This window comes from Mauremys reevesii, linkage group 13, assembly GCF_016161935.1.
Source record: "Mauremys reevesii isolate NIE-2019 linkage group 13, ASM1616193v1, whole genome shotgun sequence".
NCBI lineage: Eukaryota > Metazoa > Chordata > Testudines > Geoemydidae > Mauremys > Mauremys reevesii.
The window spans coordinates 4,122,310-4,148,047 of record NC_052635.1 but is presented as its reverse complement, the minus strand read 5'-3'; the positions used below and the strand labels follow the sequence as shown (position 1 = coordinate 4,148,047).

The 25,738-nt window shown below is 54.0% G+C and overlaps 1 gene segment (V, D, J or C); it reads right to left on the bottom strand.

Annotated features, from left to right (window-relative positions):
* Positions 1-812: 812 nt before the first annotated feature.
* Positions 813-25,738, bottom strand: LOC120380854. The segment is given in 9 exon segments: positions 813-920; positions 3,441-3,580; positions 18,572-18,904; positions 19,386-19,715; positions 20,808-21,122; positions 22,320-22,640; positions 22,940-23,266; positions 24,730-25,038; positions 25,693-25,738. Coding segments are annotated over 9 exon segments (2,130 nt in total).

Below are 25,738 nucleotides of genomic sequence, written 5' to 3'. Positions count from 1 at the left end.
GGTGGTGTGTGTGTGTGTGTGTGTGTGACTTTTGTTGTGTGCACTGAGTGACAATAAATAAATAAATAAATATACAAATCAGGCTCCACCTCATTCATAACCTCCATCCCGGACTTTCAGGGACCCCTGACGCCCTCCAGAGGGGCATGTCGTGTCTGTAGGGGCGCCTCCGGGCATGGAGAATGAAATGACAGGTGCCCGCTGAACTGGCCCCAATGGGAGTTAGGGGGCCTAGCTACAAACCCAGAGAGCTGGGGCCTCGTCCCTCGGCCTATACAGGCTGGGACGGAGGGGCAGGAAGGGGAGATCTCTGGGGCAGGGAAAGCCACTGATCAGATAGGGGGGCATGCGAGAAAGAAAGAAAGAAAGAAAGAAAGAAAGAAAGAAAGAAAGAAAGAAAGAAAGAAAGAAAGAAAGAAAGAAAGAAAGAAAGAGGGATGTGTATGTATGAGGATGGACAGTTGTGTAGATAGATACCAGGGGACTGAGACATACAGTGGCTAGCGTTCTCCTTGGTTAAATCCCCCAAAACCCACCCTGAAATGCAGCTACCAATCAAGACACTACAGACCTACACACACACACACACACACACACACACACACACACAAGGAAATCCAGTCCCTGCCATGGGACGGGGGTGGAGGATGGATGGGAATGGGGCTGAGTTCAATCTCCAGCATGGGCTGCCCCCTGGGGATGTCCGGGGAAGGACTCTGCCCTCCCTGCTCTGAGCTCCGCAGAGCTCAGACCCTTCAGCGGCCGTTGTCGCGCCCTCTGAGCTGCCGTGGAACATGGTCCGTCCAGGTGTCCGGAGAGAGGGCAGGAGCCCGGGAGGGCTGACGATGGAGGGAGGGAATGAAGAGGATGAAGCAGTGCTGTCCACCTCCTAGGAGCCCGGAGCCAGGCACTCACCGCACCTGTGGGACACAGAGAGAACATAAGAACATAAGAACATAAGAGCAGAGGAGTTCAGCTGGTGCCATTGGACCCGGTGTTGGGCTCACGGGCAGCATCCTACGCTGGGAGAGCAAGGCCAGAAGGGGCCTTTGGGACCATCTAGCCTGTCCTGCTGCGTAGCCCAGGCCATGGACCTGGCCCAGCCACGCCTGCGTCCCGCCAGGATCTCTGTGCTGAGCTGCAGCTCAACTTCCAGACAGAGACACCAGCCTTGTCAAACCGCCTCAGGGAACGGGCACTGCCCAGCGGGTGCCGCACACCAACTCCCTGGGGAGCCACGGCTGTCTAAGCCGATCCTGCTTCTGGTTCCAGGCCCTGGCACCACGTCCCCACCACAGAACCGGCTTCACAGGCTCCTATGGCCCTTGGTGCATCTGGGCCCCACCACGGATCCTCAGTGATCATGGCTCAGTGGTGAGTGATTGACGCTCATAGGTCCTTGAACATTTGTTCTGGCTTCTTAATTAGTGATCATTCCTTTTTGGTCATTGATCGTTAATTGCTGATTATTGATAAGTGATTATTATCAGTTGATAATTACTAGCAGCTTATTGATCCTTCATTGTTTAACATTAATTACTGGTCTGTGAGTGTTGATTATTGATAATTAATTGCAGATTAATGGCTACTCAGCATTAATTACAGATCACTAGGTACTGACCAGAAATAGCCAATCCCTGATTATTGATTTCTCAGTGATAAATTATTGGAATTGATAATAGACTCTTGATTCTCATTTATTGATCACTGCTGAATCAACCTTGATGGGAACTCGTTAATCAGTGATGACGGGTGGTTGATTATTAATAAATAATCTTTCCTGATTATCTCTGATTGATCGTTGGGCCCTGTCAGGAATCAGGGCCGGCAGCAGAGCCAGTCCCAGGTAACCTGACGTCTTCACACCTGGCCTGTAGCTGGCTGCCTCATCGGCTCCGCCCTGGTTGCTGGGCAGAGTCAGCAACCGGCTCATAAACCCAGCAGAAGTTAAGCAGTTGCCCAGAGCATTTCCCCAGGGCTGTGATAGCGGCTGTGATGGATTGTTCCAGCCTGTTCCTACCTTGTTCCTGTCTGGCTTCAGCCCTGCTTCTGTCTGGCTCCAGCCAGGCTCCTGTCCTGGCCCCAGGCTTTCCTCTCTCCAGGTAACCTGGTCCTAAACCTGGGCTCCAGTTCCTGACTTTGGTTTTAGTCTCTGACAACCATAAAATCACAGAGATGTAGGACAGGGAGAGACCTCGAGAGGTCACCTAGTCCCGTCTCCTGCCGTGGGGCAGGACGAAGTAATAACTAGTCCATCCCTGACAGGTATTTGTCTAACCCAGGGATCGGCAACCTTTGGCACGTGGCTCGCCAGGATAAGCACCCTGGTGGGCCGGGCCGGTTTGTTTACCTGCCGTGTCGGCAGCTTCTGCTGATCGCTGCTCCCTCTGGCCGTGGTTCACCGCTCCAGGCCAATGGGAGCAGCGGAAAGCGGTGGCCAGCACATCCCTCGTCCTGCACTGCTTCCCACAACTCCCACTGGCCAGGAGCAGCGAACCGCGGCCACTGGGAGCCATGATCGCCTGAACCTACCGACGCTGCAGGTAAACAAACCGGCCCAGCCCACCAGGGTGCTTATCCTGGTGAGCCACGTGCCAAAGGTTGCCAATCCCTGGTCTAACCTTCTCCTAAAAACCTCCAACAATGGACGCTCCACAGCCTCCCTGGGCAATTTGTTCTAGTATTTACCCAGCCTGACAGTTAGGAAGTTTTTTCCAATGTCCAAACTAAACTGCCCTTGCTGCAAACTAAGTCCATTGCTTCTTGTCCTGTCCTCCCAGGATAACGAGTACAATTTGTCACCCTCCATTTTGTCACAACCTTTTATGTATTTCAGAAAGGTTACCATGTCATTCCCCTGCCCCAGCCACCCCAGTCTTCTCTGTTCCAGACTAAACAAACCCAGTTCTTTCAATCTTCCCTCACAGCTCATGTTTTCTAGCCCTTACATGATTTTAGTCGCTCTCCTATGGCCTGTCTCCTACTTTTCCACATCTTTCCTGAAATGTGGTGCCCACAACTGGACACAAGACTCCAGCTGAGACCGTATCAGAACGGAGCAGAGCAGAAGAATTACTGCTTGTGTCTTGCTTACAACACTCCTGCTAATACATCCCAGAATTTGTTTTTTTCCCCGACACTGTTACATTATTGACTCATATTTAGCTTGTGATGCACTACGACCCCCAGATCCCTTTCCGCAGTGCTCCTACCTAGGCAGTCATTTCCCATTCTGCATGTGGGCTACTGGTTCTTCATACCCAAGTGGTTACCTTCCATTTGTGCTCACTGAATTTCACCACTGAATGTGGGTGACTGAGTAGTTCCCGAGGATGGCTGATGGCTGGTGGCTGCATGCTGATGGGGTGGGATAGATTACTGAGCACTGGTTATTGCTAGAAGCAGTGACGCGTGACCATGAAGGTAGCGGTTGCTGTTACCTTAATCAGCGTGACGCCGGCGCTGTACAACAGGCTGAGCAGGAAGAGAGCAATGAAGGCAACAGGTGTCCAGAGACCGTCAGATTCCTCCTCTCCTCCTTCAGCATCGATGCCTTGGTCCTCCACCGGGCAGTGAGGAGCTGGGGAGGAGATAAACGGGCCAGTTAGAGAGGCCTCTTCGTTAAGCCAAGGAGCTGAGTGGGCACAGCAGGGGGCTCTGGTCTGTGCTCTTGGCAGGAGCTCCTGTCCAGGGCCAGAGACAGAGGGTTCTCTGCCAGAGGAGACCGGGCAGGCTGCAGGTGGAGACTCCCTGTCACAGGCTGCAATTCTCAGAGCAGCCTCGGGGATTTCAGCCCCCAACTTCCATTAAATTTCACACCCTTTGGCTCCTTTGCAAACCCCAGCCAGCGGCACTACACGCCCCTCCCCGAGCATGCCCTCCCCCTCCCTTGGCCAGCCAGGGAACTGGGCTAAGACCTGCCAGTGCAGAACTCAGTGGGGCCAGGCACACCCATCAGACAGCAGCATCTTCCCAGTCAGTGCCTGCTTGAGCCATGCTGGGACCCGTTCCCAGGCAGCAGAGACACCAATTCCCCCACCACCAAAAGTCCCTATTTTGGGGACCTGAGGAATTTACCCACAGAGCTGTTCTGAGACCTCCCCCAACTCACACCATCCCAGAGGGAGTGTGGTGCAATGAACAGAGCACTAGGATGGGACTCAGGACTCCCATGGGTCTATTCCCAGCTCTGTCATTGACATTGCTGGACCTCAGGCAATTCACCTCCCTTCTCTCTGCCTCAGTTTCCCTTCACACCCTTTCTCTGTTTGGACATTGTAAGGGTCCCCCTGTCGAGCGAGGGGTCGCTCTTCACCCTCTGGGCAGCTGGGGACCAGGCCACCTCACTACACACGGGTAGTACCGTCTGGGTACCCGCAAAGCCCACGCCCCAGCTCAGGGCGGGCAACAAACACAGGTGCAGGGCTCAGCCCCTCAGGCAGGGCTGAGCAGCAGTTCAGGTCACGTCTCTAAAGCCCAAGCCCTAGCTCAGGGCGGGGCAGCAGACACAGTACCAGGCTCAGACCCTCAGGCAGGGCCGAGCAGCAGTTCAGATTAAGTCTTTAAAGCCTGAGCCCTAGCTCAGGGCGGGGCAGCAACACAAGTCCAGGGCTCAGACCCTCAGGCAGGGCTGAGCAGGAACTGGTAAGTCCAGGCTTCTACGCCTGAGCGTTGGGGTGAGGGGGAGACTGCCACCCATGAGGGGGGTGGCAGGGGGGACGCAGGTCCACCCACTCCACTGCGTCCCAGCCCGGGGCCCTAGCAGCGGCGTGGGTCTGCCGCAGTCAGTGGGGATCCTGGCCGCAACACACTGACATAGGCTCAGGATCTGCTGCAGCCAGACTGGGGTCGGCTATCCTCGGGCCACTTCCAATCTCCCCCTCCGTTGGTACCTGTGTCATCGTGGCTTCGGCGGGGGGTCCACCAGCATCAGCTCCTCAGGATATGGGTGCACGGGTGGGCTCGACTCCTCCTCTGGGTACCGGGCTTGGGGAAGGCTCGGCCAGTCCTCCTCTGGGTACCGGGCTCGGGGCAGGCTCGGCCAGTCCTCCTCTGGGTACCGGGCTCGGGGAAGGCTCAGCCAGTCCTCCTCTGGGTACCGGGCTCGGGGAAGGCTCAGCCAGTCCTCCTCGGGGTACCGGGCTCGGGGCGCGCTTGGCCAGTCCTCCTCGGGGTACCAGGCTCGGGGAAGGCTCGGTCCAGCAGGAGCTTGGGCACCAGCATCTGTCCTCCTCAGCAGCCGGCGATGCAAGTCCGGCTCCTGGGCGGCAGGGCCGGACCCGTCCATGCCTCCCAGCCAGGAAAGAAAGTCCGCATTCGCGTGGTCCTTCTCGGCCCTGTGGTGGACCATAAAGGCGTAAGGCTGTAGCGCTAGGTACCACCTCTGCAGCCTCATGTTGTGGTCTTTCATGCGGGCCAACCATTGGAGCGCGGCGTGGTCCGTAACTAGCATGAAAGGGGCTCCAACGAGATAATACCGGAGGGCGTCGCATGCCCATTTTATAGCAAGGGCCTCTTTCTCCACCACTGCGTAGTTCTTCTCCCTGGGGAACAGCTTCCTGCTGATATAGATGACCGGGTGTTCTTCCCCATTGACCGCTTGGGAGAGGACCGCACCGAGTCCCACTTCTGAGGCGTCGGTCTGGAGGATAAAGGCCCGATCAAAATCAGGGCTGCAGAGGACGGTTCGCAGCAGAGGCTGGCCTTGAGGGTCTGGAATGCCGCGTCGCACTCCTGGGTCCACCGTATCTGTCGTGGACTGTCCTTGGCCAGCAATCCTGTCAAGGGGGCCGCAATGATCGCGAACCGAGGGATGAAACGTCGATAGTAGCCAGCCATCCCCAGGAACTGGCGAACCTGGCGCTTCGTAGTTGGCGGGGGGCAGGTTGCAATAGCCTGAACTTTCCCTACGAGGGGTTTTACTAGTCCATTTCCGATGGTATACCCCAGGTAGGTTGTTTCTTGCCACCCGATTCGACATTTGTTTGGGTTGGCTGTCAGCCTGGCAGCCCGCAGGGACCTCAGGACTGCGGCCACCCGGTTGAGGTGGTCCTCCCACTGACGGCTATAAATGACCACGTCGTCCAGGTATGCGGCGGCGTAGTCCTGATGGGGCTGGAGGAGGCGGTCCATCAGCCGCTGAAACGTGGCCGGGGCCCCATGGAGGCCGAAGGGCATTCTGGTGAATTGATACAGGCCCATGGGGGTGGCAAAAGCGGTCTTCTCCCGGAAGGCCGGTTAAAGGGGGATCTGCCAATACCCCTTGCTCAGATCAAGAGTAGTGATGTATCGGGCTTCTCCCAACCGGCCGAGCAACTCATCTACTCAGGGCATCGGGTACGCGTCAAACTTCGAGATGGCGTTGACGCGCCTGAAATCGATGCAGAACCGTCTGCTGCCATCCGGTTTGGGTACTAGGACAATTGGACTGCGCCATTCACTCTGGGCTGGTTCGATGACCCCTAAGTCCAGCATGGCCCGTACCTCTTCCTCGACGATCGGCCGCATGTGGTAGGGCAAAGGCCTGGCCGCACCTTGGACCACCATGCCCGGCTCTGTCTGAATGGTGTGCTGGACAAGGGTGGTGCACCCCAGATGGGTTGTGAAGGTGTGGGGGAATGCCAATAGGAGAGACTGGGTCTGGTTGAGTTGCTCCGTCGTCAGGGTCGGTCCGAGCTGGGGGCCTTCGGAGTCCACGGGTTCTGTCACCTGGGGACCCAGCTCAGGGTCCGGCGGGTAGGGGGTAATCAATAGCCCCTCTTGCTCTCGCCATGGTTTCAGAAGGTTCACGTGGTAGCGTTGCTTCTTTTTTCGCCGGTCGGGCTGGTAGATCTCATACGTAACAGGCCCGACCTGTCGGATCACCTCGTACGGTCATTGCCACCGGGCCAGAATCTTTGATTCGCTAGACAGGAGGGGAAGTAGGACCAGGTCCCCGGATTGGAATTCACGAGTCTGCGCCCCGCGATTGTAGGCCTGCGCCTGAGACTCCTGGGCGTCAAATTCTCACGGGCGAGGGCCCCTGCCTGAGCCAGACGCTCCTGAAGCTGCAATACGTACTTCAAGAGGTCTTGGGCAGGGGATGGGGCTTGCTCCCATGTCTCTCGCATCAGGTCCAGGAGGCCTCAGGGCCGCCGGCCATATAGTAACTCGAATGGGGAGAACTTCGTGGAAGACTGCGGGACCTCCCGGATCGCCAGGAGCAGTGGTGGTAGTAACTGGTCCCAGCGTCGGAGGTCGTCTGGGGGAAAGTTCCGTAACATGCTCTTAAGGGTCCGATTAAAGCGTTCGACCAGCCCGTCGGTCTGCGGATGGTAAACGGACATATGCACCTGCTTAATCCCTAGGACTTCACACACCTGCCGTAATAGCCGAGCGGTGAAGTTGGTACCCTGATCCGTAAGGATTTTTCGGGGCAAACCAATGCGGGCAAAGATTTTCACGAGCTCGTTGGCAATGCTACGGGCCGTGATAGTCCGGAGGGGTATGGCCTCGGGGAACCAGGTAGCATAGTCCAGCAGGACCAGTATATACTGGAAGCCGTCCGCGCTTTTGGGGAGCGGGCCCACCAAGTCCATGGCCACCCGCTCAAAGGGGGTTTCGATCAATGGCATGGGAATCAACGGCGCCTTCGGGGTCTGGGCCGGCGCAGCCAACTGGCAGTCGGGGCAGGACCGGCAGTAAGTCCACACCTCCTGATGCATGCCAGGCCAAAAGAAGCGCGTCAGAATCCGGGACAACGTCTTCTCATGGCCGAGGTGCCCAGCCGCCGGGACGTCATTGGCTAGCTTCATGACGGCTCGTCGGTGACACTGGGGAACGAGGAGCTGGGGCTGAAGCTCCCCTGTCCGGGGGTCCTTCTCAACACAGTACAGCCGTTCCTGCCGTAACTCAAAGTGGGGCCATTGGGTGGCCTGGCGAGAGTTTTTGAGGGTGCCGTCAATGACGGCCACCTGTTCATATGCCCGCTTGAGGTTGGGGTCTGCCCGCTGGTTGCGGCAGAAGTCCGTCTGAAGCGGGGGGGCCTCCAGGGTCCCTGAGGGGGAGTCCCCTGACTCGTTCAGCTGCTCAGAGGGGTCGGACGTTTCCTCCTCGCCCTCTACGGCCTCCGGGGGCTCTTCTCCCCACACCGGCGTGATCCTCGGGCATTCCCCGGTGCGGCAGTGGAGGACTTCCGAAAACTCGGGCCAGTCGCTGCCCAGGATCACTGGGTACGCCAGGCGCGGGGCGAGGCCCACTACCATCAGTCGGGTGACCCCTTCTATCGTTAGCTGGGCCTGAGCACTGGGGTACGACCGGATATCCCCGTGGATGCACTGCAGCCGGATCGTTCCTAGGTCGGGGTCGGCCCGAGGCCCCAAGCTCTGGCAGACCTGCATCTGACCGCAGCCGGAATCGATGAGAGCCACCGTTGGGGACCCCTCCAGGACCACGGGCACCGTGATTCTGGCGGCCTGGGGACGCCGGGCGCGGCCTTCCCCGGAGTAAGCTTGGCTGAAGTGGCACTCCATCGTCGGGCAGTCCCAGCATAGGTGTCCATACTCCCCGCAGGAGAAGCAGGGTCCCAGGTCAGTTCGGCCTGGCTGGGGACGTCTTCCTGCGGCTCCCCCGGGGGAGTCCCGGGTGGTCCCCTGCTTTATGGGAGGCAAGGGGGGCGCGGGTCACACCGGGGCCTCCGTGGGTCGGCCTCAGGGCTTGGGCCCCCAGGGAGACCCTCAGGAGTCCGTCCGGGCCAGGGGGGCCCTCCTCTCGGGATTGGGGTGACCCACCCTGGGGGTGGCGACTCATGGGGTCGGGGCCACGGCCACCTCTGCCACCAAAAAGTTCTCCATTAGGGAGACAGCAGTCACCAGCGTCGAGGGCTGATGGCAGAGGACCCAGGCTCTCCCCCGTGGCGGGAGTATATGGAGGAACTGTTCCAACACTATTTGCTCCGTGAGTTCCTCCGGCGTTCAGGTCTCGGGTTGCAGCCACCGCTTACATGTCTCCCTTAGTTCCTGGGCCACCATCCGGGGCCAGCCCCCGGTGGGGTAGGTCAAGCCCCTAAACCGCTGGTGGAAGGTCTCTGGGCTCACGTCCAGGGCATCCAGAATTGCCGCTTTTACTTGGTGGTAATCTTGGGGGGCCTCCATAGACAGGCCCCGTGTCATAAACAGATAGTTAAGGGTTAAAGTCTCTTTTACCTGGAAAGGGTTAACAAGCTCAGTAACCTGAGGAACACCTGACCAGAGGACCAATCAAGGGACAGGATAATTTCAAATCTCTGTGGAGGGAAGGCTTTGTCTGTGTCCTTTGTTTGAATTGCCGTGCTCTCTTTGGATCTAAGAGAGGCCAGACATGTCTCCAAGTTCTCCTTGAGTATTTCCTACTATCCAGTATAGAGAGTATTAGTTAAAAAGGCAGATTAGTCTTTTGAGTTGCTTTCTATATTTGCAATTGTGTGTTTGCTGAAGGAATTCTTTATTTCTGTTGCTGTTACTTTGATTATGCTGAGGAGGAGGGAGGGGAAATCTCTCCAGTTTTTATAAGTTAGACCCTGTATTTTTGCATCCTGGTAATACAGAGAGAGTGTACTTTTTTTTTCTTTCTTTAATAAAATCTTTTCTTTTTAGAACTCGATTGATTTCTTCCCTTGTTTGGATTTTCAGGGGAAGGGGAGAGGGAAAAAGTGAATCCCTCTTTGTTTGATTCAAGGAGTTTGAATCAAGGTATTTTTCCCAAGGACAAGGGGAGGGGGAAGACGGGGAGGGGGAAAAATGAATCCCTCTTTGTTTGATTCAAGGAATTTGAATCCAGGTAGCTCTCCTAAGTACTAGGAGAGGGGAGGAGGGAAATGGATTATTTCCCTTTGTGTTGAGATTCAAGGTGTTTGGATCTGTGTTCCCCAGGGGAAGTTTTTGGGGGAACAGGGAGTGTGTCAGACACTTAAAACTGACTGGTGGCAGTGAGAACCAGATCTAAACTAGGATTTTAGTTTAGAGGAGTCCATGCAGGTCCCCATCTTGTGAACGCTAAAGTTCAAAGTGGGGAATAAACCTATGACACCCCAGTAGCCGTCTGGGCGGTCCCCGTCAGGTACGGGGCCAAGAGGGATGCCCACTGGTGCGGAGCCCACCCCGCGACAACGGTGACCCGCTTGAACGTTACCAGGAAGGCCTCTGGGTCATCGCTGGGGCTCATCTTGGTCAGCCGGATGGGTGGGTTCGGCCGCGGTGCCCCCTCGGAGCCCCCCAGCTGGGGGTCCGCAGAGCGGGACAGTGCCACGGCCAGCTGGTGGAGGCATTCCTTCTGGAAGTCCTGTTGTCGCATGGCTAGGTCTTGCATCAACTGGTGCTGCTGGGCTCCCAGCTGTTCAACCAGCTGCTGCTGTTGCTGTTGCTGGGCGGCCTGCTGCTCTTGCTGTTGCCGGAGCTGGGCCGCCTGCTGGAGCTCCTGGCTTTCGGTCAGGAAGGCGAAGAGCTGAGACAGATCCATGTCTCAGTGTGGGGTTCGCTCCCCCCCAGGTCCCCTCTCAGAAGGGTCGAGGGCCCGTGCCCACATATCTGGGCAAGGGTCCCTGGTCAGGTGCCACGTGTAAGGGTCCCCCTGTTGAGTGAGGGGTCGCTCTTCACCCTCTGGGCAGCTGGGGACCAGGCCACCTCACTACACACGGGTAGTACCATCTGGGTACCCGCAAAGCCCACGCCCCAGCTCAGGGCAGGCAACAAACACAGGTGCAGGGCTCAGCCCCTCAGGCAGGGCTGAGCAGCAGTTCAGATTAAGTCTTTAAAGCCTGAGCCCTAGCTCAGGGCGGGGCAGCAACACAAGTCCAGGGCTCAGACCCTCAGGCAGGGCTGAGCAGGAACTGGTAAGTCCAGGCTTCTACGCCTGAGCGTTGGGGTGAGGGGGAAACTGCCACCCGTGAGGGGGGTAGCGGGGGGACGCAGGTCCACCCACTCCACTGCGTCCCAGCCCGGGGCCCTAGCAGCGGCGTGGGTCTGCCGCAGTCAGTGGGGATCCTGGCCGCGACACACTGACATAGGCTCAGGATCTGCTGCAGCCAGACTGGGGTCGGCTATCCCCAGGCCACTTCCAATCTCCCCCTCCACTGGTACCTGTGTCGTCGTGGCTTTGGCAGGGGGGTCCACCAGCATCGGCTCCTCAGGATACGGGTGCACGGGTGGGCTCGACTCCTCCTCTGGGTACCGGGCTCGGGGAAGGCTCAGCCAGTCCTCCTCAGGGTACCGGGCTCGGGACAGGCTCGGCCAGTCCTCCTCAGGGTACTGGGCTCGGGGAAGGCTCGGCCAGTCCTCCTTGGGGTACCGGGCTCGGGGAAGGCTCGGTCCAGCAGGAGCTCGGGCACCAGCGTCTGTCCTCCTCAGCGGCCGGCCCTCAACTGAGCATTGGGTCGGGGCCTTTATACTTCCTGTCCCGCCCCTTGACTTCTGGGGGGCGGGGACAGGGGGCGGTGACTCCGCCCACTTCGGCGGCTGTTCTGGCTCGGCCCTCACAGATGCAGCTGGGAGCCAGGCCGCCTCACTACAGACATTAAACTCTTCTGGGCAGAGACTCTCTCTTACTCTGCATGTGTGTGCAGCTCCTAGCGCATTGGTGTCCCAAACTCAGTGGAGACCTCTACACACGACTATAATACACCTAATAACAGGGCCATCTGATGGGAACAATTTTTAAGCTACTACCCACCTGGACTCCATTTCAACCCATGCTCCGAGAAGGGGGAAGATCTGTCGCCCATCGCCACATTTGGGCAACACCTGCCCAGCCCACCTGCAAGCCCTACAAAAAGGGGGAAAGGCCTGGCCGCCCCATCAGCAACACCCTGAGCTGCCCCATATTGTCAGACACTGGAAACAGAAATGATGTCCCTCAACTGATTTCTCACTTGGAGCCACTCTGCCACCGTCACACAGCAGTGACCTCAGTCCCTGTAGGCAGACGTCTCCATGGCCCATTTCTAATTCCTTGAGCCGTCTGTATTGTTGTGTCATGGGGACTGAGTAAAGACCCCTCCCAACTCATTCCACATGGGACACCACTCAGTAGGAGCCTCTTTCACTCACCACCAGCCTGGGCTCCATTGGGGACCCCTTCCCAAGAGTTGGAAGGACTCACAGCCCAGCATTCCCTGAGCCCATCCATGTGTCTTGTCAATGGCACAAACGTCAACTGGGAAATGGCCTGGAGCCTCCTCAACTTAGTACACACCTGGGCAATCAAAGGGCTGGCACCGAGGTACCAGCTGAAATCTTTATTCACCCACCAGTGTGCTGTAAGGCCTAGGCCATAGAGTTCGGTGGTGGATAATTGATGTGACCTTCCTAGCTCTGAAACTTTGACTGGTGCTTTTGTAGATCTTAAGGCAAGAAGGGACCATGACAGCAATGAGCCCGATCTCCTGTATATCACAGGCCAAAGACTCTCACCCAGCTACCCCTCTATGGAGCCCAATGACTTATCTTTGTTGGGGGCATATCTTCCAGAATGGAGCCCAGGCTGGATGTACAAATCTCAAGATGGAAACTCCACCACTTCCACTGGAAGTTAGTTCCAGTGGTTCCCTTCCAGATTTCGTGCCTGTGATGGGGTGCGCATACCCGCACTAGCCAGGAAAGGATTAATCCCCTTAGGGGTGGAGGAAGTCCTGCCCCTCAGACCATGCTAAGCATGCTCCAAATGCTGTGCTGGTATAAAGAAGAGCAGCCCAGCTCACTCTGCACTGACTGCGAAGGAGGAAGGACGCTTGGTCGAGGCTCCAGCCCCGGAGCCATTACAGCCGTTGCCTGCGGAAGGCGGAGATCTCGAGACACAGACCAGAGACCTGTTGCCTACAGCTGACCAGCTGGAGTCGGAGTCCCAGGGAATTACCAGCGCCAAGGAGCCCAGAGACCCCAACGTGACATGGACTGCAGCTTCAGGAAGCCCGGTCGGAAGTGTCCCAGGGAGCGGGAGGGAGTGGTATCTCCCACCCGTGTAAGGTCAGCATGTTGAAGTGTTGCAATGAGGGGAGGAAAACAGTAACAGACGATGCGGAAATGGCAGAGGTGCTTAATGACGTCTGTGATTCGCTTTTCACCAACAAGGTGGGTGGCGATTGGACATCTAACATAGTGAATGCCAGTGAAAATGACATAGGATCAGAGGCTAAAATAGGGAAAGAACCAGTTTTAAATGATTTAGATGTTAGTTGGCTTCAAGTCATCAGGGCCTGATGAAATACATCCTAGGATACTCAAGGAGCTGACTGAGGAGATATCTGAGCCATTAACAATTATCTTTGAAAAGTCCTGGACGATGGGAGAGATTCCAGAAGACTAGAAAAGGGCAAATATCGTGCCCATCTATAAAAATGGAAATAAAGACAACCCGGGGAATAACACACCAATCAGCTTAACTTCTGTACCTGGAAAGATAATAGAGCAAATTATTTGCAAACATGTAGAAGAAAATAAAGTGATAAGTAACAGCATGGACATGTCAAGAACAAATCATGTCAAACCAAGCGGACAGCTTTCTTTGACAGGGTAAGAAGCCTTGTGGATTGGGGGAAGTGGTAGATGTGGTATATATTGATTTTAATAAGGCTTTTGATACTGTCTCGCATGATCGTCTCATAAAGAAACTAGGAAAATGCAACCTAGATGGAGCTACTACAAAGTGGGTGCATAACTGGTTGGAAAACCATTCCCAGAGAGTAGTTATCAGTGGTTCATTGTCTGTTACAGCTGTCCCCCTGTTGCATTCCTTTTTTTCCCTCTCCTTTCTGTTTGTCCTGTGTGGCCGCCCCTCCCGGCCATGGTGCTAACTAAAGTCACAGCCTGGCCCTGCTGTCCTGGAAATGGCTTGTGCAGACTGACTGGAGCCATTGCTCTGCTCAGGGAGGGGGGCTTTTTGCTCCTTTGTCTAGCTTCTTTGTTCAGACCCGGCTCGGTGTAGGGTGCTCTGCCCAGGTATGCAAGACCTAAAATGGCCAAATAGCTGAGCATATGAGTCATACCTGTAGCTTAGAACTTGCCCAGACATGTCCTATGCGTACCTGCAGTTTTTCCCTGCCTTCTCTCCTCCCCTGTAAGAAGGGGAACCAATCAGAGTTACTGGCGGGAAACTGCCTGAGTTTGCCTTTAAAAACAGACATTTTCTGATCAGACCCCCGAAGAAGGTCCCTGCTTTGCCACCTGGTCTGATCAGCTAGGGGTCTTTGGGGGGGCCCTCTTCCCGCTCTCGTTTGTTTTTGAGCGTACCCCCATTTTTAAACTCCCCTCCCACGAACAACGAATTTTGCCTGGAGATCTCCTGATTATTGTAAGCGAATCGAGTCCTCTCTGTGTCCTCTGATGCTGAAACTGCTGTTCCTGCTGCTGCTTTGGAGATTGGTAAGAACTCCCTCTTGCAAACTCCCCCTGTCCTAGCTGCTGGCCTTGTTTCCCCAGCAGACAGACCCAAGCTAACTCCCTGGTCTGTATCTGTAATCTGCTTCTAGCTCTGCAGCGCCTTTGCTGCTAGAAATAAGCCTGCTTGCAGCTGCCCCACTGCTGCAGCCACCACTAGTTAATCCCTCACCCTTGGAGCTGTATCCTTGGCACACACCACTCTGCCCTTTGGAACTACCCCTAGTATAAGGTGCACCCATTAGGTTAGGTTTAGCCTTTAGTCTAGATAAATTGTAATTTCATTTTGCATAGCTATGCTTAAGTTAGGTTTCGAAAATTGTTTGCATTGTACTCTGTAAGTTAGGCTTAGAGAATTGTTGCATTGTGTTTTGTTACTTGCTAATTTGTGTAGTCTTGGTTAAGTTAGATCATAGATAAGATTTTGCTGTGTTCTGTATAATTGTGATTAAGTCTGTCTTCCCACTGTCAGCACACACCCCCCGCCCCCGGGCTTCCCCAGTCACTTACAGCCTGTTTGTTCTCTGTGTCTCCCTAACTTGTTGCAGTCTCTCTGCTCTCTGTGTCTCTCTGAGTTTAAATCTCCCTCCACCTCGTGCTCTCTCTCTTTTAATTCCTTCCCTCACGTGTTCACCCCGCTCCTACTGCTGCCAAACCTCAATTGTATTGCTGAAGTCTAGCATAAAACCCCATTGGTTACTTTTTCTCTCTGATACACCTCACATTCTACATTTACACCACTGTGACACATTTTTGCCTAGAATTGTTTGCTATTTAACATATTTTATCCATAACTGTTAGTTGGTTATATGCTGCTGTGACACATCTTTTTACATAGAAATTGTTAGCTCCCTTTTGCATCATATATTTCTGTGTTAATTGGTTACCCACTGTATTGTATCCTACTGTATTGTACCCCACTATTGAAACCCCCTTACTGTTCACCAAAAGAAACCCCTCCCCAATTGTCTACCTTAACAAACCCCATACCCCTCACTATTGAATTTTCCCTGTTTTTGTATTTTCTTAATAAAGTTTATTTTGCACCCGACCAGTGCAGTAATTGTCCCCCAAGATCCCCTACCTGCTGGCAGGGTCACATAGTCATGCTGGAAGGACATAACGAGTGGGGTCCCACAGGGATCAGTTCTGGGTCTGGTTCTGTTCAATAACTTCATCAATGATTTAGATAATAGCATACAGAGTACACTTTTATAAAGTTTACAGATGATACCAAGCTTCGAGGGGTTGCAAGTGCTTTGGGGGACAGGATTAAAATTCAAAGTGATCTGGACAAACTGGAGAAATGGTCTGAAGTAAATAGGATGAAATTCAATAAGGAAAAATGCTAAATACTCCATTTAGGAAGGAACAATCAGTTGCACACATACAAAACGGGCAATGACTGCCTAGGAAGGTGTACTGCAGAAAGGGATCTGGGGGTCATAGTGGATCACAAGTTAATCATGAGTCAGCAGTGTAACACTGTTGCAAAAAAAGTGAACATCATTCTGGGATATATTATCAGGACAGTTGTAAACAAGACACGAGGAGTCATTCTTCCGATCTACTCTGCACTGATTAGGCCTCAACTGGAGTCTTGTGTCCAGTTCTGGGCACCACGTTTCAGGAAAGATGTGGACAAATTGGAGAAAGTCAGAGAAGAGAAACAAAAATGATGAAAGGTCTAGAAAACATGAGCTGTGAGGGAAGATTAAAAACTGGGTTTGTTTAGTCTGGAAAAGAGAAGGCTGAGAGGGGACTTGATAACCGTTTTCAAGAACACTAAAAGCTGTTACAAGGAGAAGGGAGAAAAATTGTTCTTCTTAACCTCTGAGGATAGGACAAGAAGCAATCTCTATTCACCCTGGCTGCTAGGCCACGCTCCCCTGCACTCAAGGGCCGCTATGTTCATTCTAACCCCTAGGAAACAAACTCCTGCACTTGAGGGCTGATATATCGACCCTGGGCACTAGGCCACACCGCTCTGTGCTCATGGGTGGCCATATTGTCTCGGCCCATTAGGCCACACAGCCCAGAACCCAAGGGCTGCCGCTTAGACTCTGGCAATTGGGCCGCATTGTGGTGAGGCCCAGGACAGTCCGGCAGACTGAATCTGCAGTGTCAGCACGACCCTGACCCACCCCGCAGTGCTTTATTCTACATTTGTATCTGTCCAGCCATGGGCCCCTCTCAAGTCTCTCTATACTAAGTTACAGGCCTTAATTGCCCGGTACTTTCTCCCCATGGAGGTACTTATACATATCCATGAAGCCATCTCCTGAATGTCTCTTTCAGCCAATTCGTCTCCTCCTGTCTCTCACTGGAAGGCATTTTCCCCAGCCCTCTAATCATTTTTCTAGCTCTCTTTTGCACCTCCTCCAATTTTTCAACCTTCTTTTGAATATTGGACAAGAGAACGGCCACACTTCATGGGACGAATGGTCCAGCTACCCCAGTATCCTGTCTTCCAACAGTGGCTGATGCCAGAGGTATCAGAGGGAATAACCAGATCAGGGCAATTATTGAGTCATCCATCTGCTGTCGTACAGAACCAGACTATGACAGGCAGAGCCTTAGGGACAACAAGAGCTTAGGGCTGCATCCATGACCATCTTGGCTAATAACCTTTCATAGACTTATCCTCCATGAACTTCTCTAATTCTTCTTTGAACCCAACTATATTTCTGGCCATCACAACATCCCCTGACCACTAGTTCCACAGGTTGACTCTGTTGTGGGAAGAAATACTTCCTTGTGTTTGTTTTAAACCAGCTGCCATTTAATCTCAGTGGGTGACCCCTGGTTCTTGTGTTATGTGAAGGGGGAAATAACACTTCCTTATTTACTTTCTCAACACCAATCGTACGATATTCAAGCTGTGGACATACCATGGATTTATATGGTGGAATTATGAGATTTACTGTCTTATTATCTGTCCCTTTCCTAATGGTTCCTACCATTGTTACCTTTTCTGACTGTCACTGCATGTTGCCTCCAGAGCTGAATGCTGCTCCAGTATCGGTCTCCCTAACCCCGAACACAGAGGTGAAATCACTTCCCCTGCACCCCACCCCATGTTCATACATCCAGGGATAGAGCTGGTGGGAATGGAGGCTCCTAACTCAGTCTCACCCGTCGCCTAGCTCCTGGCAGACATAACACCAGATTTCTGGGGGCTCTGCCCCTGCACCTTCTGCAGTCAGATGAGGACACATCTCCTAGGAGTTCTGACACCATAGCAGCCTGGGCTACATTGCTAGACAGGTGCAATGGTTAAGAAACAAGTCTTGGAGATGGGGGATCAGGACTCTATTTCCACCTCTCCCACTGACCTGCAGTGTGACCAGAGAAAAGCCACTTAGGCTGGGGTCTTTCAAGGACTCTGAGGAAATGAGGTGCCAGTGAAATAAACTCACAATTGCAGTGGGAGTTGGGTGTCTCACTCCTTTTTAGTGTCCCAATTTTAATCCCTTTGTGCCAAAATATCCCCTCCCAGCCTCTCTCTGCTTAGACTATCAGCTCCTTGGTTCCAGGACGTTTGCTCTACCTGTGTTCATGTAGTGCCCATCCAATGGAGCCCTAACCTCACTCAGGACATCTAGGAGCTGCAATATCATCAATAACAATGGATGGATAGCAACTCACTGCAGAGGGGTGAGCAGGTAGAAACATGAACTGCATGAGGATGGATGGATGCAGAGAAGACATTGCCTGATTTTCCATGCATGAATGGATGGATATGGTAGAATGGAAGAGACAGGTACTGCAGAGGGTAGGATGGATGGATGGATCCTGTGGAAGGATGAATTGATGTAGACAATCCATGAGGAAAGGAGGATGGCTAGAGAGAAAGAGCGAAAGAAAGAAGGGTAGATGGCTACATCTAGATATTGTGGGAGTAAAAGTGGGTTGGTAGATAAGACACATGGACACTCTCTGCAGAAGACACACCCTTCATCACAAGCTCTAGCATGGTGCATATTTGGGCATATTCCACACACAGCCACACGCCGCACAGCAGAGCTACCACAGCTTTACACACAGGCTCCGAGGAATCCCAGACCCCACGAGGTTCCGTGGCCATCTCAGATACGCCATGAGGAGCCCGCGGGGCTCTGCTCCTCAGTAGCAAGTGACGTCGGTGTCGGAAAAGATCACAGAGACATTGACGGCGGTGGGTTTACCAGAAGCTTTTTCCACGCTCCAGTGGATGAAGGTCATGGGCAGACCCTCGTGCCCCACCACGCAGGCATAGGTGTCCCCGTGCTCCCATTCGGACACCAGGACATTGAGCTTGCTGTAGATGAAGTAGCGCTCCTCCTTCCCAGCCTCCCACACAGGGCCGATGTTGGTGTCGGCTTCCTGGGGCATGGGCCGGTCCTGCTGGGTCCATGTAACCAAGATGTCTCTGGGCCAGAAGCAAGAGGCCAGGCAGGTGATGGTGGCTGATTCCCAGAGAGCCAGTTCCTCAGCGTGAGGAGGGGAGATGTAGACAGAAGGGGCCCGGAGGGAGACCACTGCCATGAGAAACAGCAAGAGGTTAATGCTAAGAATTGGGATCCAGGAGTCCTGGCTACCATCCCCCACCCTCATCCCCCTGCAATATCCCACTAGACCCCTCTACACACATCTCAGACCCATGGACAGAATCCAGGAGTTCGGGCCATACTAACCCACTAGATCCAAATCCCTTCCATGAAAAAGGGCTAGAACCCAGGAGTCCCAGCCTCCAGTCTCCCTGTTCTAACCCACTACATCCCACTCCCCTCCCAGAGACAGAAAAAGAACCCAGGAGTCCTGACTCTCCGTCCCCTTCTCTCTCATCACTTTGCAAATTTGTAACTCCCAGTCCCAAAACCTGAAACCGGATCAGAGCTGGCGCCCCCTAGAGACAGAAGGTCCCGCATCCCATTCCCCACACCCTGTGCCAGCCACTCCCCCAGCCTGCGGCCCGATTGGAGCTGGCGCCCCCCTACAGGAGAAAGGCTGAGTTCTTACTGTGACTCTTGTGGACGGTCTTGACAATGGCCGACGGGATGTCTTGGTGCTTCGCGGTGCAGGTGAACTCCTCCCATGCCTGCCACTCCTCCACGCACACCCGCAGGATGCTGGTTGCACTGTAGGTACCATCTTCCTGCAGCACCAGATCCCTGGAGACCACGGCCAACGGGCCCCCGCTAGCCCGGTTCCAGGAGACCTCCAGGCTGCTGGGGGTCTCCATGCCGCTCACCAAACAACTGATAGTGGTGTTCTGCACTATGTAGAGCTCCTCCAGGGAAGGGGGAAGGAGAGACACCTCCAAAGGGTGTCGATTACAGTTGCTGACAACTGGTGGGGGCAGGAGGAGGTGTTGAGGGCTGGGCTGAGCAAATACGTCAACAGGCACCAGGTGGTAACTGAGTGCCGCTCTCTCAGGGGTGCAAAGCCCAGGGGCTGTTTGGGAAAGGGGCTGAGCATCATTGGACTTGTAAATAGGGCACTGGGTTCCCTGGTGGAAGGGGCGGGAATCTCATTTTATGGAGCAGCGGGAACAGTGGCTGAGATTTTCCAACCAACCAAGGGATTGGGATTCCTGGGTCCCATTATGGTTATTACGGTATCTGGGAGCCAGGAGCAAATCTGAAGGTCTCCGGTTTTGTTGGGAGAAAGCCCCATTGTAGAAAAAATGGCCAGGGACAGACCTGCCGTGGTTGCTAAACTCAGGGTACTTCTGGCCTGAAATTCATGAGCTTAATGGCGATTCTGAGCTCAGCGTGGTTATCCCCATTTCCCAGAGATGGCAGCTGGGACACAGAGCACAAATGACCTGCCCATGGCCATGCCTGGCACCCAGACCCCTTAATCTAACCACTAAACACCTCACCACACCCAGGGCTCAGGACGGAACTTGTGTTCCCTAAACCCCTACCCCCTGCACAGGCAAAGGGGCCATTTACATTTCAGAACCACGATCTGCGAAAGTCCCTCAGGGCCTGAGTCCCCCAACTCCCACTACAAACCAATGGGGGAGGGGAGAACTTGAATCCCTTTAGAAATCTCAGCAGGGAAGCCCAGACTCATTGGAGCCCTGGCACCCAGGCACAACGGCTTCTACTGAATGTTCGCTGAAGGATATGCATGGTCTGGCTCATGAAATAAGTTTCTAAAGTGGATCGTGCTGGAGCTGGGAGTCCAGATTCATATGGATGCCCAAGCCCCAATGTGGGACAATAGAACTGAGGGGTTTCTCTCCTTTATTTGCATGAATTCATCAGCTTCTCAATCTGATACGGCATCGTAATGGAGATAGAATTCCTTCGTTGCCACTCCTCCCACCAGGGCTCACATGGAGTCATGCACTTGTTCATGCCATTGGCTGAATGGGATAAGAAAGCATGTGGACATCCCCAAATTAATACCTGCCTCTGAGAATCCACTTACCAAGGGACACCTTTTCCACAACACTCTTGGGCTCTTCCATGGCCGGGTGATGCACCACGCAGGTGTAATTTCCTTCTCCTTGACTTTGCTCAACCTTCAGGATGCTGTAGGCAAAGAAAGTGCCACTTCCTGACACAGGCCCATTGTTGTAACTCAACTTGAGTTCCGGGGAGTTGTTCTTCAACCATGAGATGCTGATCTCTTCTGGGTAAAAGCCGCTAACTTCGCAGATGAGAGTCAAGGAGACTCTGTTTCCAGAGATGTCTTCGTGATAAGCTCGGGAGACGGTGACTGAGGGCTCCTTCTTACTGATGCCTAAATGAAAAGGAAGAGGGGCAAGAGAAGAATAAGACTTGTTTGCATGTCTAAGTTAAGGACTTAGCTCCAGCAGCTATCACTGTGTGAAGGGCCCAGGGAGGGCAGTTGTTCAGGGTATGTGTGAAGCTAGACCAGGCAAAACAAAAACCCAACCACTGAGCATCATCTCCCCTGAAACTCAAAGAGGCTGGACCTTCACCCAAGAACTCAAATGAACTCCCAAGCCTTCCCCGCAGAGTGCACAGTGACCTCCCAGATACTCAAGCTTAAACGGCAACAACTTAACATTATCATCTTCATCTTCATCTTCATCACCATCATCATATTCATCTTCTTCACCTCCCTTGTCTTCATAACCACTTCCTTCCTCTTTATCTTCTTCTCCAGAATGCTAACATTTTTTCTCCTCCAGCATCTTCACCGTCATCGACGTCATCTTCATCCCCTTCAAGATCATCATCAGGCTCATTATCCTCAGCTTGGCTTTACAGTAACGCAGAGGGGCAGGGGGCTTTGAGCTCGTCCTGCATCCCAAACCTGAACTCTCACCCCAAACATTGAATCTCCTCTTCACCCAAGTCTCCATCATGCATCATCATGATATTGGGTCACCAACCCATTTCCCACTCCGATGGAGCCTCTTCCCTCCTTCAAATGCTCCCAGCGAAATTCAACACAATTGAGATTTTCAAAGGCTGCCTTAAGGACTTGGACATCTTGGGTATTTCAATGGGATTTGAGCACCTAACTCCACTGGACGCTCTGAGAGTCTCACCGGAAATAGCCCGGAAAGGCCAGATGGCGGGTGACAAGCACCAGCCAGATTTCCAGAGGTAAGAAGTACAGACGCACGGCAGATCAGAGTCCCTGACAGGCCACATCCCCGTTGCCCAGGGAGCCGAAGAAGTGAAATTCTTGGAGGAGCTGGGATTTAATGATCAGGCAGGGAATACTGGGAAAACTGTGCAAGTGGAAATTAGTGAGAGATTGAGAATGAGAGATTCACAGGGGAAATACTAATTCTACCGGCAACACACCCCTGTGCTAAGGGCCTAGGCGCCGCTAAAGTCCGACTTGGTGATTACCTGGGACATAAAGGCTGCCTAGGATGTGTGTGGGGTGAGTTTCACCCTCTAATCCCAATTCACAGTGACTGGCGGTTGCCTTTCCCTTGGAGATGCCAGGGCTCCTCACCTGTATTGCTCATGGTTATGTCCTGGGTTAGTTCTCCAGAACAGGGTGTGGTCACTTTGCAGGTAAATTTGGTGCCTTGTCCCCATTGTGCCAGAGACACAGGGTGAGAACTGACCAGGCTGGTGGTCCCGTTGCTGTTCTTCTTGGGGGGTTCTGTCTTTGCCGCAGAGCTGACCTGCCCATCCACTTTCCATGCCATCCTGCTGGCTGCTAAGTCAAAGCCCAGAACTAGACAGGTAACATGACCAGAATTTTTGATGACGTCTTCATAGGAGGGTTTGGTTAAGTAGATGGTTGGGTCAAGTGAGCTTCTGAGGCAGGCTGAGAAATGCAAAGAGATGTCATTGACCAGTTCAAATAATGTGGAAAGGCAGAAAAGGACGATTGAAATCTAATCTATCCCTCGACCTCCATCAGAACACTCCTAGTGTCCCTCCCATCCAGCCAGCCATGGTATCTCTTTCTCTTCCCATCCACATACAGCACCAGTTTCTCTATGGCACTCCTATGTCTCCCATCACACTGGTGTCTAGGTGAAGTCCCACCTACCCTTCGGCAGGGCTGGCTTCTCAGTAACTCTCCGCCCCACCTCCCCGCCATGCACGGGCCCATCCCCTCACCCAAGCACTTGCTGGTGTTGTGCATGGAGAGCTCTGCTCCCACTGCTGGGTGGGTCACTTGACAGCTGTAGACGTCCCCCTGCTCCCAGCTCTGCTTGGTGATGTTCATGCGGCTCTGCCCCATGTAGAAGCCGTCTGTGCCCATGGCAGGGGAAAAGGCCGGGGTGGGGGGGCTGCTCTCCTTTCCATTCACCAGCCATTTCACGTCGGCGTTGCCGGGTTTGAAGCTCAGGAGGAGGCAAACCAGCTCCAGCTGGCTCTCTGTGGAGCTCTCCTCGCAGGTGGGGACCAGGAGGTGAACCTGGGGTGGCGTTGTCGAAACACACCCTGAGAGCAGAGAGAGGGGACAACACAGTCCAGTGTCACTCTCTGTAGATCCCCAGTCCCCTTCCAGAGAGAGGGCTAACGCTACAGTCCTCCCAGCACCAGCAACCCCCAGCTTGTTGTGGTACGTTTCCACTGAGTACTTTAACCAGCCTCCAGGGCTGAGATTCTTCACAGCCATGTAAGGGATTAAAACAAATGGGAACAGGGCCCTTAAATCATCTAGGCAAATATTAAAAGCCTCCAGGCCTCTTCCTGCACGTGCTGCATGGAGTGTGTTCTCCCTGGTCAACAGCGGGGACAAAGCTGGAGCTTGAGCTGTGTTTGATAATTTGAACTAGTTTCCCTCAATTAATGTCCCCTATTTAAGGGGCACCGTGGCACTGCACAGCCTGACATAGAATCAGAAGAAAACCTGGGACAGGACTGACTGTGTCTGACTACGGATAAAGGTCAAATCCCCAGCTGATGTAAGTCGGCTCAGTGCCACTGACTTCAGCGGAGATCAGTCGATTTACACCCGTTGAAGTTCTGACCCCAGAATGCCTAGGTTTGCGGCTCTGGGCTTCTGTCCATTTCAAACGATGCCCCAGAACAGCGGGAGTGCAAGGAACAAACCCAGCTCCATGACAAAGGTGGAACCAGTGCTAGCTCCTAAGGGGGTATTGCCCCTTTAAGGCCAGTGGTTGCTGGGAATTGTAGTCCCATGGGGCTGCTTGCTGCTGGCTATAGCAGGGAAAGCTTCTTGCTCAGTGCTGAGGAAAGCGCCTGAGGGGGAATCTCTAGGTGTGGACAGGCAGGGGGCCTAGGAAACATGCAGGAACGGTGACCTAGTGGAAACGGGGGGTGTGCTCCCCATGCAGCCGGCTGAACGTTGGGGGGCCCTGGTGGCCGGGTCCCTGGGCTCTGAGCTGCACTGGTTTTGCTTTGAGGCTTTGGACTGATGCGGCGAATGGGCTTTGTTCTACCTCCCCAGTGGGAGGCGGTTGGGTGGGTTTGGGGGAGGGGGAGGGTGAAAGGCAGTGAGCTGAAGATTCCCCTGTACAGAGGGGCCAGCATGAGGCTTAGGTGCCATTTCAGCCCGGCTGCGGGTCTAAGATTTCCCAGGTGCCTAAGAGATTTGCATACCAAGTTCCCATGGGAACCGGGTGCCTAAATCCTTTATGCAGGGCTGAAAAATCCCCCCCTTAGTGGAACGTAGGTCTCTGCCCAGGGCGCCTTTCACCCTAAGGTTTCCCTCATTCAGGGGTCCATGGAGGGGGCGCTGGGGGCAGGAGATCTGCAGTCACAAAGCACCAGGGCTCAGTGTGTTTCAACACTGGGCCCAACTTTCCCCAGACTTTCAGGCGGAGGTTTTTCCAAAGGCACCTACGGGATGTGGATTAAGATTCACTGGCTCCCAGTCCCTCTAGGCGCTTTGAAAAGCTCAGCCTGGCTGTCCCACCCTCCCCTGCCGCGTGTCTTACACTCCTGAGGGAACTTCTTCCACAGGGTCGTTGCTGTCCCTTGATGTGTCACATCGCACTGGTAGGTGTCGCCCTGCTGGGACCTGGCAGGGTTGATCAGGAGGCTGCTCCGGGTGAGGAGCCCGTCGGTCATCGTCACCCCTGGGAAAGTTGTGACCCCCTGGGTCACTTTGCCCGAATTCCACTTGATGGCCACTGGTGCTGGGAAATAGCCAGTTACAAGGCAGGCCAAGCTCGTGTCCGGGGGAGCATTCCCAGTCTTGGGGCAGCAGGGAACCAGGGGGAAGACGGAGGGGGGTCTGGGGTTCGCTGGAAAAATAAAGAGAATATAAGAGAAACCATCAAGAGGGGGGAAACCACGTGGGACCTTGGGCCTGTCACAGACCTTCTCTCCGCCTTTAACTTCCCATTGTGCAGTGGTGTCCTAGCGACCGGCAAAAAACACGAGAAATGGGATTCTGACCTCGACCGTTCCAGTGTAAACCTGGAGCAGCTCCGGTGGAATAGTTCTGGTTTTGTGTGAGTGATGCTGAGAGGAGACTCTGGTCCTTTGCAAGGCTGAAATATTCCCCAGGCACCTCACAACCTGCGTCCAGCCCATCTCAGCTCTCCAGTGTGCAGTGAGCATCATCACCCCCATTGAACAGATGGGGAAAGTGAGGCATGGAGAGGTGACGTGGCTTCCCCAAGGTGACAGAGGGAATCTGTGGGAGATCTGGGAGTTGAAGCCAGTTCCCTAAATTCCTTCCTCTGTTTGATCACAAGACTATTAGTTAAAGCTAGGGAAGAGCCCTCCATGAGTCATGGATGGATGAGATAACCCAACCAGCGCCCTTTCTCCTCCGGTCCCTGCCCTTCTGTGCAAACAGAGCTTTCAAACCATACACCTCGGCCTCTGGGCTCGTCAATCTGCCTCTCCGGGACACTGACAGGTCCAGGGGAAATTTCCCAGCTTTGCAATACTTTGGGGGTTGCAGTCCTGATTTCTGGACTGTGGTGAACTCTCCAT